Raw genomic sequence first — 18279 nt, 5'->3', positions numbered from 1 at the left:
CGGCTTCTGAGTTTCCTTCCTCAGGTGATGTGGTGAAGTCGTTAGGTGCTGCTATATTTAACTCCACCTGGTGCTTTGATCCTGGCCTCCAGTCAATGTTCTAGTATTGGACCTGTTTCCTCCTGGATCGTTCCTGTGGCCTGCTGCTCTGCATAGCTAAGTTCTGCTTTGCTATTTTGTTTGCTGTTTTTTTCTGTCCAGCTGGTCTATTTGTTTTTCTTTGCTAGCTGGAAGCTCTGGGACGCAGAGGGTGTACCTCCGTGCCGTTAGTTCGGTACGGAGGGTCTTTTTGCCCCCTTTGCGTGGTTGTTTGTAGGGTTTTGTGTTGACCGCAAAGTTACCTTTCCTATTCTCGCTCTGTTTAGTAAGTCGGGCCTCACTTTGCTAAATCTATTTAATCTCTACGTTTGTCTTTTCATCTTACTCACAGTCATTATATGTGGGGGCTGCCTTTTCCTTTGGGGTATTTCTCTGAGGCAAGGTAGGCTTATTTTCTATCTTCAGGCTAGCTAGTTTCTCAGGCTGTGCCGAGTTGCATAGGGAGCGTTAGGCGCAATCCACGGTTGCCTCTAGTGTGGTTGGAGAGGATTAGGGATTGCGGTCAGCAGAGTTCCCACGTCTCAGAGCTCGTTCTATGTTTTTGGGTTATTGTCAGATCACTGTATGTGCTCTGACTTCTATGTCCATTGTGGTACTGAATTATCTCATCATAACAGTACTGGAGGCCCAAAGTACTAATGATTCTCAATAGAGGGAAAAAAGAAGTTCTGAGACCATTTTTTTTTCTCTGCACTGTGTTTTGCCTTTTTTTTCCCTTAGATATTTGGGTGGTTCAGTACACAGGTGTAGCGATGGACGTTAAAGGTCTGTCTTCATGTGTGGATCCGCTCTCGGCAAGAGTACAAAAGATTCAAGACACTATTGATCAGAAATCTATGTTAGAACCAAGAATTCCTATTCCTGATTTGTTTTTTTGGAGATAGAACTAAATTTCTGAGTTTCAAAAATAATTGTAAACTATTTCTGGCCTTGAAACCTCGCTCCTCTGGTGACCCAGTTCAACAAGTTTTGATCATTATTTCTTTTTTACGTGGCGACCCTCAGGACTGGGCATTTTCTCTTGCGCCAGGAGATCCTGCATTAAGTAATATCGATGCGTTTTTCCTGGCGCTCGGATTGCTGTACGATGAACCTAATTCAGTGGATCAGGCAGAGAAGAATTTGCTGGCTCTGCGTCAGGCTCAGGATGATATAGAGGTATATTGTCAGAAATTTAGAAAGTGGTCCGTACTCACTCAATGGAATGAAGGTGCGCTCGCAGCTATTTTCAGAAAGGGTCTCTCTGAAGCCCTTAAGGATGTCATGGTGGGATTTCCTATGCCTGCTGGTCTGAATGAGTCTATGTCTTTGGCCATTCAGATCGGTCGACGCTTGCGTGAGCGTAAATCTGTGCACCATTTGGCGGTATTACCTGAGCTTAAACCTGAGCCTATGCAGTGCGATAGGACTTTGACCAGAGTTGAATGGCAAGAACACAAACGTCTGAATGGGCTGTGTTTCTACTGTGGTGATTCCACTCATGCTATCTCTGATTGTCCTAAGCACTCTAAGCGGTTCGCTAGGTCTGCCACCATTGGTACGGTACAGTCTAAATTTCTTTTGTCCGTTACCTTGATCTGCTCTTTGTCATCGTATTCTGTCATGGCATTTGTGGATTCAGGCGCTGCCCTGAATTTGATGGACTTGGAGTATGCTAGGCGTTGTGGGTTTTTCTTGGAGCCCTTGCAGTGTCCTATTCCATTGAGAGGAATTGATGCTACACCTTTGGCCAAGAATAAGCCTCAGTACTGGACCCAGCTGACCATGTGCATGGCTCCTGCACATCAGGAGGTTATTCGCTTTCTGGTGTTGCATAATCTGCATGATGTGGTCGTGTTGGGGTTGCCATGGCTACAAGTCCATAATCCAGTATTAGATTGGAAATCCATGTCTGTGTCCAGCTGGGGTTGTCAGGGGGTACATGGTGATGTCCCATTTCTGACTATTTCGTCATCCACCCCTTCTGAGGTTCCAGAGTTCTTGTCTGATTACCGGGATGTATTTGATGAGCCCAAGTCCGATACCCTACCTCCGCATAGGGATTGTGATTGTGCTATCGATTTGATTCCTGGTAGTAAATTCCCAAAAGGTCGACTGTTTAATTTGTCTGTGCCTGAGCACGCCGCTATGCGGAGTTATGTGAAGGAGTCCTTGGAGAAGGGGCATATTCGCCCATCATCGTCGCCATTAGGAGCAGGGTTCTTTTTTGTAGCCAAGAAGGATGGTTCGCTGAGACCTTGTATAGATTACCGCCTTCTAAATAAAATCACGGTAAAATTTCAGTACCCCTTGCCGTTGTTATCTGATTTGTTTGCTCGGATTAAGGGGGCCAGTTGGTTCACCAAGATAGATCTTCGTGGTGCATATAATCTTGTGCGTATTAAGCGAGGCGATGAATGGAAAACTGCATTTAATACGCCCGAGGGCCATTTTGAGTATCTAGTAATGCCATTCGGACTTGCCAATGCTCCATCAGTGTTTCAGTCCTTTATGCATGACATCTTCCGAGAGTACCTGGATAAATTCCTGATTGTGTACTTGGATGACATTTTGATCTTCTCGGATGATTGGGAATCTCATGTGAAGCAGGTCAGAACGGTGTTTCAGGTCCTGCGTGCTAATTCTTTGTTTGTGAAGGGATCAAAGTGTCTCTTTGGTGTTCAGAAGGTTTCATTTTTGGGGTTCATCTTTTCCCCTTCTACTATCGAGATGGACCCTGTTAAGGTCCAAACCATCCATGAGTGGACTCAGCCGACATCTCTGAAAAGTCTGCAAAAGTTCCTGGGCTTTGCTAATTTTTATCGTCGCTTCATCTGCAATTTTTCTAGTATCGCTAAACCATTGACCGATTTGACCAAGAAGGGTGCTGATGTGGTCAGTTGGTCTTCTGCTGCTGTGGAGGCTTTTCAAGAGTTGAAGCGTCGTTTTTCTTCTGCCCCTGTGTTGTGTCAACCAGATGTTTCGCTTCCATTCCAGGTCGAGGTTGATGCTTCTGAGATTGGAGCAGGGGCTGTTTTGTCGCAGAGAAGTTCTGATTGCTCGGTGATGAAACCATGCGCCTTCTTTTCTAGGAAGTTTTCGCCTGCTGAGCGAAATTATGATGTGGGCAATCGAGAGTTGCTGGCCATGAAGTGGGCATTCGAGGAGTGGCGTCATTGGCTTGAAGGAGCTAAGCATCGCGTGGTGGTCTTGACTGATCATAAGAACTTGACTTATCTCGACTCTGCCAAGCGGTTGAATCCCAGACAGGATCGTTGGTCGCTGTTTTTTGCCCGTTTTGACTTTGTGATTTCGTACCTTCCGGGCTCTAAAAATGTGAAGGCGGATGCTCTGTCTAGGAGTTTTGTGCCCGACTCTCCGGGTTTATCTGAGCCGGCGGGTATCCTCAAAGAGGGAGTAATTGTGTCTGCCATCTCCCCTGATTTGCGGCGGGTGCTGCAAAAATTTCAGGCTAATAAACCTGATCGTTGCCCAGCGGAGAAACTGTTTGTCCCTGATAGGTGGACGAATAAAGTTATCTCTGAAGTTCATTGTTCGGTGTTGGCTGGTCATCCTGGAATCTTTGGTACCAGAGAGTTGGTGGCTAGATCCTTTTGGTGGCCATCTCTATCGCGGGATGTGCGTTCTTTTGTGCAGTCCTGTGGGATTTGTGGTCAGGCTAAGCCCTGCTGTTCTCGTGCCAGTGGGTTGCTTTTGCCCTTGCCGGTCCCGAAGAGGCCCTGGACGCATATTTCCATGGATTTTATTTCAGATCTCCCTGTCTCTCAAAAGATGTCAGTCTTGTGGGTGGTCTGTGATCGCTTCTCTAAGATTGTCCATTTGGTACCCTTGTCTAAATTGCCTTCCTCCTCTGATTTGGTGCCATTATTTTTCCAGCATGTGGTTCGTTTGCATGGCATTCCGGAGAACATCGTCTCGGACAGAGGTTCCCAGTTTGTTTCGAGGTTTTGGCGGTCTTTTTGTGCTAAGATGGGCATTGATTTGTCTTTTTCCTCGGCTTTCCATCCTCAGACTAATGGCCAGACCGAACGAACCAATCAGACCTTGGAAACATATCTGAGATGCTTTGTTTCTGCTGATCAGGATGACTGGGTGTCCTTTTTGCCTTTGGCTGAGTTCGCCCTTAATAATCGGGCCAGCTCGGCTACCTTGGTTTCGCCATTTTTCTGCAACTCTGGGTTCCATCCTCGTTTCTCTTCAGGGCAGGTTGTCGTCTCGTTATGTTCCTATGAAGGTTTCCTCTCCTAAGTTTAAGCCTCGTTTCATTGGTCCGTATAAGATTTCGGAAGTTCTCAATCCTGTGTCATTTCGTTTGGCCCTCCCAGCTTCTTTTGCCATCCATAATGTGTTCCATAGGTCGTTATTGCGGAGATACGTGGCGCCTATGGTTCCCTCCGTTGATCCTCCTGCCCCGGTGTTGGTCGAGGGGGAGTTGGAGTATGTGGTGGAGAAGATTTTAGATTCTCGTATTTCGAGACGGAAACTCCAGTACCTGGTCAAGTGGAAGGGTTATGGTCAGGAAGATAATTCCTGGGTTTTTGCCTCTGATGTTCATGCTGCCGATCTAGTTCGTGCCTTTCATTTGGCTCATCCTGATCGGCCTGGGGCTCTGGTGAGGGTTCGGTGACCCCTCAAGGGGGGAGGTACTGTTGTGAATTCTGTTATCGAACTCCCTCCTGTGGTCATGAATGGTACTTCGGCGAGTTCTGCCCATGGACTCCTTCTGGTGGCTGTGAGTGGAGCTGCTGGTTCTGAGGTTCTTTCCACAGGTGACTTAGTTTATTCTTTGGCTGGCTGCTCTATTCCACTCAGATCGTTACTCCATGCCAGCTGCCAATGTTCTTGTACTGGTTCAGTTCGTTCTTGGATCTTTCTGGTGACCTGTCTACTCCAGCAGAAGCTAAGTCCCTGCTAGTTAATTATTTGTTCATTGTTTTCTTGTCCAGCTTGCTATCATGATTTTGCCTTGCTAGCTGGAAGCTCTGGGATGCAGAGTGGCACCTCCGCACCGTGAGTCGGTGCGGGGGTCTTTTTGCACACTCTGCGTGGTCGTTTTGTAGTTTTTGTGCTGAACGCAAAGATACCTTTCCTATCCTCAGTCTGTTTAGTAAGTCTGGCCTCCTTTGCTGAAACCTGTTTCATTTCTGTGTTTGTGACTTTCATCTTAACTCACAGTCAATATATGTGGGGGGCTGCCTTTTCCTTTGGGGAATTTCTCTGAGGCAAGGTAGGCTTTATTTTCTATCTCTAGGGCTAGTTAGTTCTTAGGCTGTGAAGAGGCGTCTAGGCAGAGTTAGGTACGCTCCACCGCTATTTCTAGTGTGTGTGATAGGATTAGGGGTTGCGGTCAGCAGAGCTCCCACTTGCCAGAGCTTGTCCTGTGATAGTTTAACCATCATGTCGTTCCGGGTGCTCCTAACCACCAGGTCCATAACAGCCCCCGTTCTGTCATGTGCTGCTCCCATCCTGCTCCCCCGTTCTGTCATGTGCTGCTTCCATCCTGCACCCCCGTTCTGTCATGTGCTGCTGCCATCCTGCACCCCCGTTCTGTCATGTGCTGCTCCCATCCTGCGCCCCCGTTCTGTCATGTGCTGCTCCCATCCTGCGGCACTGTTCTTTAATTTGCTGCTCCCATTCACATGCCCCATAAGATGCTCCATAGTATATGCCCCGTATCAGGTGGCGTAAGTAACAAATAGCTGTGGCATGAAGTGCCACAGCCTCATGCCACAGCAATTTGTTACTTGCGCCACCTGATTCCTTTCCGCCGCCATTTTCTTGGTCCTCCTGCTGGCGGAATCGGCGCCTGCGCAGTCCGCGCTTTCCGGCGCCATTTTCTTGAAGACACACCTGCAGTGCACAGGTGCCGCCATTTTCTTTGTCCTGTGTCTTCAAGAAAATGGCGCCAGAAAGCGCGGACTGCACAGGCACTGATTCCGGCAGCAGGAATCGGCGCCTGCGCAGTCCTCGCTTTCCGGCACCATTTTCTTGAAGACACACTGCAGTGCGCAGGTGCCGCCATTATCTTTGTCCTGCTGCCGGAATCGGCACCTGCGCACTGCAGTGTGTCTTCAAGAAAATGGCGCCGGAATGTGCGGACTGCGCAGGCGCCAATTCCTGCTGCCGGGATCGGCGCCTGCGCAGTCCGCGCTTTCCGGCGCCATTTTCTTGAAGACACACTCCGGCTCCTCTGCCTGTGACTGGTCAGTCAGAGGGCGGCGCTGGCGCGTATTAGGCGCGTCATCGCGCCCTCTGAACTGTGAACGTCACAGCAGAGGACCCGGGAGACGGAGCCGCACGCAGCGCTGGTACGGGGGACAGGTGAATATACTTACCCTCCTGGCGGTCCCTGACTCTCCGGTGGAGATCGCGGTGTGCGTTCAGTGTTTACGCATACCGCGATCTCCTGGGAGCGTCACTCTGTGGGGGCCAGACTGCGCCGGCGCTTGCGCTTGCGCAGTCTATAAAGGCTTCGGACAGAGTGACGCTCCCAGCGTTATATTATAGATAGATATATATATATATATATATATATATATATATATATATACACATAGAGATGTCATTTACACATCCAACCACTAATCATGAGTGGAGAAAAAGTTTTGGTATTATCATTCATATTTTCTGGAAAAAAAAAGCAAAAATGCAAAAATTCTGCTGGGGTATGTAAACTTTTGAGCACAACTGTATATTACATAGATAGATAGAAGAAAAGCCGGCAGTTCAGCAGCGGCATAGTGTAAAATCACAGCAGGTACCGACAGCATAGAATTGATGGATTATATACAGTAAGTACAGAGAATAGATAGATATACAGATGTCATTGACATATACAATTAGTACAGTGCTTGTGCAGCTGTCTATACATGTATTCAATTATTAAAATAATATTTTTTCTGAAAAAAATGACGTGGCCTCCCGCGTAATTTTTTTAACCAGCAGAGGGAAAGCCAATGGCTAGGGGACGATGTTTATAGCCTGGGGAAAAAAGTTATGGCTCTGGGAAGGAGGGGAGCGAAAAACGAGAACGCAAAAACGGAAAAGGGCAAGGTCGTGAAGGGGTTAAAAGGCGTAAAGGCGTATCGGTGGTCATTAAGGGGTTATAGACATTTACGATTGCAACCTATGCACCTATTATAGTTACTATTACTCATGAAAGAGACATCTACTGCACATCCAAATATCACACATTGATATGTTACGGCTACGAAGAAATTTACAAAACTGGACGTGAGGTTCTTAGTTTAACATACTGATGAGAACTTCTCAGTGGGTCCCTGACCTAAAAAATTGCAGCGCCATGTACAGACCACTGCCAAAGCAACGGCGTACCAGCAGAGGGAGCGACCTATTGCCCTCACACCAACCATGGTGCAAGGCAAAGACCCCATGGCTACAGACCACACCACCCCACAGGCACAGCAGCAATGGCCGCCACACAACACCAAGTGAAAGGAGCTAAAAAATCTCATCTTCCACATGTTATCAGACTGTGCGTTGAGAGTAATAAATATATGAAACCCTGTTGTAGTCTCCTGATAATTTAAAATCACCTTGGTCAAGTGCTGGTCCAAGTGAAACAAAAAAATAGAGGACAGTATACAATATGCTACAACTTGAGAAAAAGACATGGACCTCATATCCAAAAATCACACACTGATCTATTGCGCCTAAGCAAGACTTTACAAAACTGAACATGAGCTTCTTAGTTTAACATTCTGACCTGTTATAGTTACTCCCTTGGTGATCTCGAAAAGATAGGTTTTATAAATTTTAATGAAAGCGTGCAGCTAAACTCTGAAGTTGTTTAACATCCTAACCAAAAAAGCATGACTTTTCAAAAATTGTGCTGACGTAAAGTAAACATGCGGTAAATGTTATTTATTAACTATTTTGTGTGGTACAGGAGTATCTGATTTAAAGGCTGAAAAAATTCAGAGTTGGAAAATTGCAAATTTTTCAAAATTATCCTTCAATTCAAAATATTTTCATAAATAAATGCAAATATATTGCCCCATATTCAACGCTAACCGAAGGGACAGTGTGTTTGATTAGAACAGTCTCACAATTACTGGGATATGTGGATGCAATCCAGAGTTATTACAACATAAAGTCACAGGTCAGATTTGAAAAAAAAAAAATTGCCCTGCTCAGGACGGAAAGAGCTAATTGTTCAGTGACGTCCACTCCTAGTATAATGACTTATGTTCTCGATCATAAAACAAAGATTTAATTTCATTGTATTCAATTGCTTAATATTTGAATAGTTGTTTTTTGTTCTTGAAAATGTTCATATACCGTATCGTTATCATACTGATTGTCTTCTGTCACGTGTCTCATCATTATACCTAGTGACTCCATATACTTCTCATTCTCTGAGATCCCAGATGACATTTCTTCATCACAGTCAAAGGATTACTTCACCACTGCTGAAGAGGATGTCTTGCACCTGTCTACAAGGTGACATATAGAGACTGTAGAGTTATTGGCTTTATCAAAATAAAAGCAACACTCCAGCGTTTTTTTGGTTTTTTTTTATTGCTGGGTTGATGCTTCTAAACTAAGACCTGCCCCACTCTCATACTTACCCCCAGCCATCTTCACCTTCTTTTGCCGCCTCTCCCTTCGGTCTCCAGCAGTTTGTGACCTGCCGTATTGCTCCACGATAGTTCTGGCTCTCGTAGACTTGTATTGAGAGCTTGTGAGATGACTTCTGACTTCAGAAGTTGCGGTCGCAAGGTGACACCACGGGATCGGAGTGGTGCTGATAAAAGGTGGAAACCTTAGATTAGAACCGGTCAAATCCTTTAAAGCAGGGGTCCCCAACTCCAGTCCTCAAGGCCCACCAACAGGTCATGTTTTCAGGATTTCCTTTGCATTGCACAGGTGATGCAATTATTACCTGGGCAAGACTAAGGAAATCCTGAAAACATGACATGTTGGTGGGCCTTGAGGACTGGAGTTGGGGACCCCTGCTTTAAAGCACCTCACCAGCGTTTTGTCTTTCAACGCCGGACTGGTGCTTTAAAGGATTTGACCAGTAAAAACAAATTATCACCTCTCCATAGGCGAGACCACTTGCCCAATTGCTGCATCATCCATCCCTTATGGGGCTGCCAAGCGTCGTGCTCAGCTTTTTCAGGCAGCCCCATAGAGAATGAATGGAGCTACGGTTGGGAATCAACGTTGTTATGAGAATAAAAGTGCCCCGTCGGCAATAAAATTTCCTCGCTCTGCTGATCGGGGTGAGTCCCAGCGGTAGGACCCCCACCAATCAGTAAATTATCACAAACCCTAAGAATAACTTGTTTTCGGTGGACAGCCCCATTAAGGATGATATAGACATGAGATAACTGACAACAATTCTGTTGACTAGTCTGAACAAAGGCACACTGGACTGGCAAAATATATATGTTTGTGTTAAAAGGAACTAGAGATAAGCAGCTACTTGTGGCACTGCCTATCCTGCAGTACAAGATGGATTAAGCAGATTAAAATCCAGCCTGTTGCATTTTCATTTTCCCTGATTGGAGTATCTGGGTATCACAGGGCAGCAAAGATCACCATAAGATACACATAAAAATCTGATGTATTTGGTAAGCTAAACATACATTACAGAACAAATAGAGATAAGATTGATAAAGGAATCAAGAGCAAAACCACTGGAAATACTGAAGCTTTGGTTCTTCTTTAGAAATCCATTAAAAGGGTATACAAAATGTCATCACCATTGGTTATAGACTTACCCATTTTCTTAGTCTGGGTTTTGTGTATGCCAGAAACGCGTAAATCTGTCACCAATGTTGATTACATTTGTTATACCCTTTTAATGGATTTCTAATAAAGAAGAAGCAAAGCTTTTGTGTTTTCAGTGGTTGTGCCATCAATTCCTTCTTCTTCAATTGTTCATGTTGCTGGTCTGCAATGCAATAGGCACCCACAATTATAGGGGAGTGTTTTTACATGGACCGTTTTTGGTAACATGTCAGCTTTCTCTATACTTCTGTTTTCTCAAGAGATAAAATAGACTTTTCTCTGGGTTTTGGACCCATTTACACTGGCCCATGATAGAGAAATGAGCTTTCATTGGAATGCTCGATCCTGACTATCGGCCAGCCTAAAAAGGCTGGCAAACCCTCATCAACGCATTTGTTCATTGGGGGGTGCAATCATTTTTCAGCTGACTATCATTATCAACAGCACATCGTCCTGTGTAAACAGTTGATGTGCTGAAATAATATGATATTCTGTACACACACAGTGATCATAATCATACTACCAGATGTGTAGAAGTGTTGTCGGCCAGTCTAAACAGGCCGTTAAATTGTCTTGATTGTAGTTAATCAGTCATCGTTGAATATACTTTTCATCTTTTGAATAGCCGCTCACCCTCCCCCAAAAGTGACTCTGAGCTGGAAGTAAAGACCCCTGGGTCACCTCGCACCGAGAGCTGCATAGAGTGGGACTGGGGAAGGCTTCCACAGGTGAGTAAAACCCTTCCAATCATTACCTTGTTTACATACATTTCATAAGGTCTATCTAGTTTGATCTGGTCCAATTACTTTTTTTTGTCTATGAGGTCTCTTGGACAGATTTGGGTCTTCAAACATCACAGTCTCTTCCACCAAGTCCAACGAAGGAGCTTAAGCTACTTGAACGTATCTCACCAGATCCAGGGTTCCCTGTTCCAACAGAAGTCGGTGATGCTAGCCAGAGTCTCCAGGAATGTGCGGATACGTCTATGCATCCATTTCATGAAGGTTTGCAAGGGACATGCCCAATTTAGCTCTATTTTTCTGATATTTTTCATTTGTTTCCTTCATTTAGTAGAGGCTTGTCGAGACAGAGCTTTACGAATAGTGCAAAAAAGTTATCAAATTTTCAAATATGTTGTTTTTTCACTTCTTTGCTGATTTCTAGACTCAGGTGCAGGGTATAGTAATTAATTTTCTGATGCCTTCACATGTGTACTTACCCCTGAATAGAAATCTATGTGACTGTAATCCTATAGGTACAATCCAGTGTAACCACAAAATAATGGCAGGTGCAAGCATGTGATCCAGGTGCCATGCTGAATTTTGACAAATGATGGGAGCACCCCATCAGTGCCCTCTGTGTTGCCACTGTGAAGCTCTGATGGATTACTATGAAAACCTGAGGCTTAACAAAGGCCCTTATTCCAGCCATCGCAATATCTCTTTTAGATGTTCACCTTGAATTTGCTGCAGTGCGTTCAGGGGTTCAGCCTAAATCCCCTAAAAATGGTTTTCAGACTGACTCCTTACGGGGCTATCGAATTGAATAAAGCTACATTTCCGAATGTGTCCGTTTTTTCAGAAGGGCATAGAAATTGAACTCCGTTCGTGTCATTAGAGTCTATGGTTCAACTGAATCTGAATCCTGTTTTTAAGGGGATTCAGATGCAACCCCCAAACGCACTGCTGAAAACACAGTGTGGACGGGGCCTAAAGTATTATAAAACTGCATAAATCTTCAAGACTCCTAGTGGGACACTAAAAAACAATTCTCTTTCTCTATGCTTTTACTGTGCAAAAATAGAAAAACTTGTTTAAAAAAACTACATTTATTTTTCATTTCTACCTCCCCACAAAAAAAAATGAACAATGAAATTACACGTTTTCCAAAATGATGCCATTGGTAACTGAACTGTCACATAAAAACAAACCTCATACAGCAATGTCGATGGGAAGATAATAAAAGTCACAGCTTTGAATACAGAAAAAAACAAAAAAAACAATACCAGCATGGACTTGGTCCTTATGGGGTTACTATGGCATGGTATCATATTCTATAACCCACAGGCACAACACAGTGTTATGAGAGGTCAGCCTTCAGTAAGTCAGACATTGGAATAATCAGTACCCAAAAATCATATGTCCAGCACTTGTCCTGCATGCTCTGCCGCTGTAGGTCTAGTACTAATAATAATACATAATAATAATCTTTATTTATATAGCGCCAACATATTCCGCAGCGCTTTACAGTTTAACAGCTTCATTCACAACAGTCATAAGTAACAATCTTAACAATACAATAATTAAAGCAACATAAGACGACCCTGCTTGTGAGAGCTTACAATCTACAATGAGGTGGGGAAATACAAAGTACAGGTGTGTATTTACAATTATGTATTTACAATGATGGTCCAGCCATCTTCAGGGGGTGGGGGATAGATGGAAGTAGTGAATGGGATACACACAAACAAAATAACTGATTAGGGAACATGATAGGCCGCTCTGAACAAATATATTTTGAGGGAGCGCCTAAAACTATGCAAATTGTGAATGGTCCTAATTTCTTGGGGTAGAGCATTCCAGAGGATTGGCGCAGCACGTGAGAAGTCTTGTAGTCGGGAGTGGGAGGTACGGATTAGTGCAGAGGTTAGTCGAAAGTCATTTGCAGAGCGCAGAGGTCGGTTAGGCCGATAGACAGAAATGAGGGAGGAGATGTAAGGGGGTGCCGCACTGTGAAGGGGTTTGTGGGTGAGAACAAGTACTTTGAATTGTATCCTGTAATGAATGGGCAGCCAGTGTAATGGCTGGCGAAGAGTGGACGCGTTTGAGTAATGATTAGCTAGATAGACAACCCTGGCTGCTGCATTAAGGATAGACTGGAGAGGGGAAAGTCAAGTGAGGGGGAGGCCAATTAATAGAGCGTTGCAGTAGTCCAGGCGGGAGTGGATCAGGGCAACAGTGAGGTTTTTTGTTGTTTCTATAGTGAGAAAAGGGCAGATTCTAGAGATGTTCTTTAGGTGTAAGCGGCACAAGCGGGCAAGAGATTGTATATGGGAGGTGAAGGAGAGATCGGAGTCAAACATAACACCCACACAGCGTGCCTGCTTCCGGGGTGTTATTATGGTGCCACCCACGGAGAGGGAAACGTCAGCTTTAGGGAGGTTAGTAGATGGTGGGAGCAGAAGAAGTTCCGTTTTGAAGAGGTTGAGTTTCAGATAGAGAGCGAACATGATGTCGGAGACTGTGGACAGACAGTCAGTGGTGTTCTGTAGTACAGCAGGAGTAAGGCCAGGGGATGACGTGTATAGTTGTGTGTCGTCGGCATAAAGATGGTACTGAAAGTCAAATCTGCTGATGGTCTGTCCAATTGGGGCCGTGTAGAGGGAGAAGAGAAGGGGGCCAAGGACTGAGCCCTTGGGTACCCCGACAGTGAGAGGAAGAGGAGATGAAGTGGAGCCAGAGAACAGAACACTGATGGAGCGGTCAGAAAGATAGGAGGAGAACCAGGAGAGAGCAGTGTCCTTAATGCCAAGTGACTGGAGCCTAGAGAGTAAGAGAGGGTGGTCAACAGTGTCAAAAGCTGCAGAAAGATCTCGAAGAATGAGCAGAGAGTGGTCACCATTACATTTTGCTGTCAGAAGGTCGTTGGTCACTTTGATGAGTGCAGTTTCTGTCGAGTGCAGGGGGCGGAAGCCGGACTGTGAAGGGTCTAGGAGGGAGTGAATGGAGAGGTAACGGGTAAGGCAGGAGTAGACTAGGCGCTCCAAGAGTTTAGAGATGAAGGGGAGATTGGAGACCAGTCTGTAGTTGTTTGTGCAGGATGGGTCGAGGCTGGGTTTCTTTAGTAGCGGAGTAATGATAGAGTGTTTGAAGGAGGACTGGAAAATGGCTGAGGAGATTGAGAGATTAAAGATTGTAGTTAGGTGAGTAGTGACGACTGGAGGAGATGAGAGGGAATGGGGTCGGTAGAGCATGTTGTCGGACGAGAAGAAGAGAGGAGCCTGGAGACTTCTTCTTCTGTGATGGGATCAAATGCGGAGAATGAGCCAGGGGAGATGCAGGGAGGGATGGGAGTCACTGAACTTGGTGATTGGGAGTGGATTTCCTGACGGATATTGTCTATTTTCTCTATAAAGTGGGAGGCCAGGTCATCAGCACAAATGTCTGTGATAGGGGCTTGAGCTTTTGGCCTGAGAAGGGAGTGAAAGGTGTCAAAAAGTTTCTTCAGAGTGGTGAAGGTGGTCTGTTTGGCGACGTGAAGGGCAGAGTTATAGGTTTTTAACATAAATTTGAAGTGTATGAAGTCTTCTTCTAGGTTCTGTAAAAGGACGTAGATCTGGGGATTTATTATGACGGAATATAGGCTGAACTGGATGGACAAATGTCTTTTTTCGGCCTTACTAACTATGTTACTATGTTACTATGTTCTGGTGTGCGAGTTTTCCTCCATAAGCGTTCAGCACTCCTAGAGCATCGCTGGAGAAATCGGGTTTGTGATTTGAGCCAGGGCTGTATTACTCTGTGTTTCGAGGTTCTGAGGGTGAGGGGAGCTACTTGGTCTAGGGTGCTTCTAAGAGTGTCATTGTATTGATGTACCGCCAGATCAGGACAGGAAAAAGAGAATATTGGGGACAGTGATGAGTGTAAGGAGTCTGAAAGTGTATGAGGGTTAATGGCTTGTAGATTTCTGACTGAATGGTAGGTAGGAGGGTACTGGGGTGAGCGAGGATTTGTGAGCATTAAGGAGAGAATGTTGTGGTCAGAGAGGGGAAGCGGTGAGTTATTTAGGTAGGAGAATGAACACAGCCGGACAAAGACCAGGTCAATGTTGTTACCGTCCTTGTGTGTCTCAGAGCTTGAGAGCTGTGAGAGGCCGAGCGAAGTGGTTAGTGATAGAAGCTGGGATGCAGATGAAGAAGTGGGGCTGTTTATGGGGATGTTGAAGTCGCCTAGGATAAGGGTTGGGAGTTGTGAGGACATTAAGTGCGGCAGCCAGGCAGAGAAATGGTACAGGAAGTGGGTGGGGTGGGTGAGCCTGGGGGCCGGTATATGAAAGCTACTCTGAGGGAGAGGGGACGGAAGAGCCTGATAGTGTGGACCTCAAAAGAAGGGAATGAGAGTGATGGAGTTGGTGGGATGACCTGGAAGGTGCATTGTGGGGAGAGGAGTATGCCGACTCCACTACGAGGTCTGTTTGTGGGTCTCGGGGAATGGGAGAATTGTAGGCCACCATGGGAAATGGCAGCAGGGGAGACCGTGTCAGAATCCTGGATCCAGGTCTCAGTGAGGGCCAATAGATTTAGAGAGTTGTTCAGAAAGTAGTTGTGCAGGAAAGGAAGCTTGTTACATACACACCGTGGATTCCAAAGGGCACAATTAAAAGAAGGAGATGAGGGAGTGCAAATAATATTAATAAGGTTAGAGTGGTTTTGATGTGAGGTAGAGTAGGTGTTGAGGTTGGTAGATGGTGGACCGGGGTTGGGGGAGATGTGCCCTGAAATCAGTAGGAGTAGGAAGATAAAAAGCAAGAAATTTTTGGAATTGTAAGAAGTTTTTTTGTTCAGTGTGTTTTGGCAAGATAGACTGAGGTTTTTCAGGAAGGTGAGAAGTGCATCGGAGCTGTACATGGGAGAGGGAAGTGTAGAGGGGCTGATGTATATGAGTCCTGATGGAGGGGGGATTGGGCGGTGGATGTGGATTGCAAGGGAACATAGGAGGATAGGAATAAAGCACATGGTTAGAAGGGAGAGCAGAGTGTGGGTTACCTGACTCCTGCCCTGACTAACTGCCATGGAATAACTGCTATAACTTGATGCTTAGCTAATGCGATGCTTTGCTGAATGCGTGCGACCCCACACATGCATGCACCCCTAAGAATGAATCTAAATTTATAGGCCCCCAGTGCAGGGAGAGGATAGCGGGATTATGGGAGCTGGTTAGTTATAAATTAGGGACAGCTGGTGTGGATAGATGATCAAAGATGCAGTCCTGATAACGTCTCTATACTAACACCTCTTCTGTGATAAGCATCTACAGAGACCCCCCTGGAGGTACAACCATGTAACTGATGATGAATTCTAGCACAGGAGTTGAATGACATGAAATTACCATTCAGGGTGCTTGCTGACACACAGAAAATCATTGCAAAATACAGAGACATTCAGGATCCAGGGAGAGCTGGAGCAGGGAGAGCTAATATCTTTTATTATCATTTTTCTATGCAGATACAGTCAATGAAGTTCCTTCATTGCATCCTGATGATGTTCTGTCTCCTGACTCTCAGGAAGTGTCACTTTATTTTCCTAACAGGTAAGACGAAGGAATTACATGAGGCTTTTTCACGTTTAAAGAAACCTTATCCCCATTCTGTGGTTACCCTTTTTAATTAAAGGGAATCTGTCACGTAATTTTGGCCCTATAAACTGCGGCCACCGCCATCAGGGGCTTATCTACAGCATTCTTTGCTTTCCCGGCGCCTGGACACTGCAGTAGTTTGCTCTGCCCTCAAAAGGCAGATAAAATACGCCTGCGCAGGAGCCGCGACAGGAAGCAAAGAAGAGGACGACATCGTATGAAGATGGGAGGTGCCGGACCCGGACCTATGACGTCCATCAGACCGTACCACACCGGAACTGCCCCTGGGTGAGTATAATCTAACTTGTTTTTCTTATCTTTCAGGTTACGTCGTGGGCTTATCTACAGCATTACAGAATGCACAATACAGATAAGCCCCTGATGACGGTGGCCGCACTTTATAGGGCCAAAATTAGGTGACATATTCCCTTTAAGAAAACAGCATGTAGCCAGAACTGATGATATTAATAAATATACAGGTGCTTCTCACAAAATTAGAATATCATCAAAAAGTTAATTTATTTCAGTTTTTCAATATAAAAAGTTAAACTTTTATATAGAGTCATTACAAACAGAGTAATCTGTTTCAAGTGTTTATTTCTATTAAAGTTAATGATTATGGCTTACAGCCAATGAAAACCCAAAAGTAAATTAGAATACTTTATAACACCAGCTTGAAAAATTATTTTAAAATCCGAAATGTTGGCCTACTGAAATGTATGTTCAGTAAATACACTCAATACTTGGTTGGGACTCCTTTTGCATCAATTACTGTATCAATGCGGCCTGGCATGGAGGAGATCATCCTGTGGCACTGCCAAAAGTACCAATACTTGGTTTAAAAAATACAGTATCTGTGGGGTATAGTCAAGAGGAAGATGAGAGACACCAGACCCAACAATGCAGACGAACTGGAGGCTGCTATCAAAGCAACCTGGGCTTCCACAACATCTCAGGCTGATCGCCTCCATGCCACGCCGGATTGATGCAGTAACTGATGCAAAAGAATTCCGACCAAGTATTGATAGCATTTACTGAAAATACATTTTAGTAGGCCAACATTTTGGATTTTAAAATAATTTTTCAAGTTGGTGTTATAAAGTATTCTAATATACTGTTGTAATGGCAAAAACTATTGTAGCAATACTAATATCAATGTACGAAAATGGCATGCTACCGGTACTAGCTATTCTGTATGCAACTTTCAGAAAACATTGCCTATCAGTGATGCCTTCAATCAGTGGTTTTGGATCCAACCAAGACAACATCTGCATAGTTTGCACGTTTTATGTCTGGTTTTTTTCATCAGGGACTGGTCTCTTCCCCATTTCCAAAAATGGAAATGTCTATGGAAAATGGCCCTAGTATATAGTATGTGTATGTGCGACATAAGATCGGAAGCTCTTTCAGTTGTGGATAGATGTAAATTAAATAATTTTACTAAATCCAATGCAAAATTTTGTTGATCCTCTATAAAATCATAAATATATATATATATATATATATATATATATATACAGTATATATATACAGTGTGTGTGTGTGTACATATATATATAGTCAATATTATACTTTTAGTGATCCACATCCCCCACCTCCACCACTCCATAACAAGGACTCGGTACAGGTACCAGAAGATAACATGGAACAATCAATACCTTCTGTGGAAATGTCACTCTGTGGGGGTCTCACCAGCACATGGAACATCCCTGAAGGTATAAATATTGCAAGTTTACGTCTTAGATAACATTGTGTTACCATGCATACCACTGTACACGAGGATTCCAGCAATCTATCTGTTCTCTCCATATTTAGACAGGTTCCTTAAGTACAGGATCTCATTCTCAGATTTCATCCAAAACCCTTCACTCATAGAGAATCCAGGACTGGTGTTGAAAATACACAACAAGTAGGACATTTGTTTATATATTGTACTTTTATTTTTTTTGTTCTATATCTCTACATATTGTCTCTTATGTTTCTGGTTTCTGTGCAGGTTCTATAACTGGGCAACCGCTGCCCCGATTCTTCTCTGCTTGCAAGTGTACAACAAGATGCTGCCACAGGT

The 18279-nt window shown here is 44.6% G+C and overlaps 1 protein-coding gene across 7 annotated transcripts in view; it reads left to right on the top strand.

Annotated features, from left to right (window-relative positions):
• The window catches only part of LPIN3 (lipin 3), a 214447-nt gene that overhangs the window by 181016 nt on the left and 15152 nt on the right, over positions 1-18279 (top strand). For all 7 annotated transcript variants that reach the window (XM_069752294.1, XM_069752295.1, XM_069752292.1 and 4 more), the window contains 7 exons: positions 8455-8562; positions 10484-10586; positions 10682-10862; positions 16082-16166; positions 17790-17926; positions 18027-18120; positions 18208-18277. In XM_069752294.1, the coding sequence (XP_069608395.1) occupies positions 8455-8562; positions 10484-10586; positions 10682-10862; positions 16082-16166; positions 17790-17926; positions 18027-18120; positions 18208-18277 (778 nt within the window). The remainder of the gene's footprint in view (positions 1-8454; positions 8563-10483; positions 10587-10681; positions 10863-16081; positions 16167-17789; positions 17927-18026; positions 18121-18207; positions 18278-18279) is intronic.

The sequence above is a fragment of the Ranitomeya imitator genome, chromosome 2 (assembly GCF_032444005.1).
Source record: "Ranitomeya imitator isolate aRanImi1 chromosome 2, aRanImi1.pri, whole genome shotgun sequence".
Lineage (NCBI taxonomy): Eukaryota > Metazoa > Chordata > Amphibia > Anura > Dendrobatidae > Ranitomeya > Ranitomeya imitator.
This window is presented reverse-complemented; position numbering and strand designations above follow the sequence as displayed.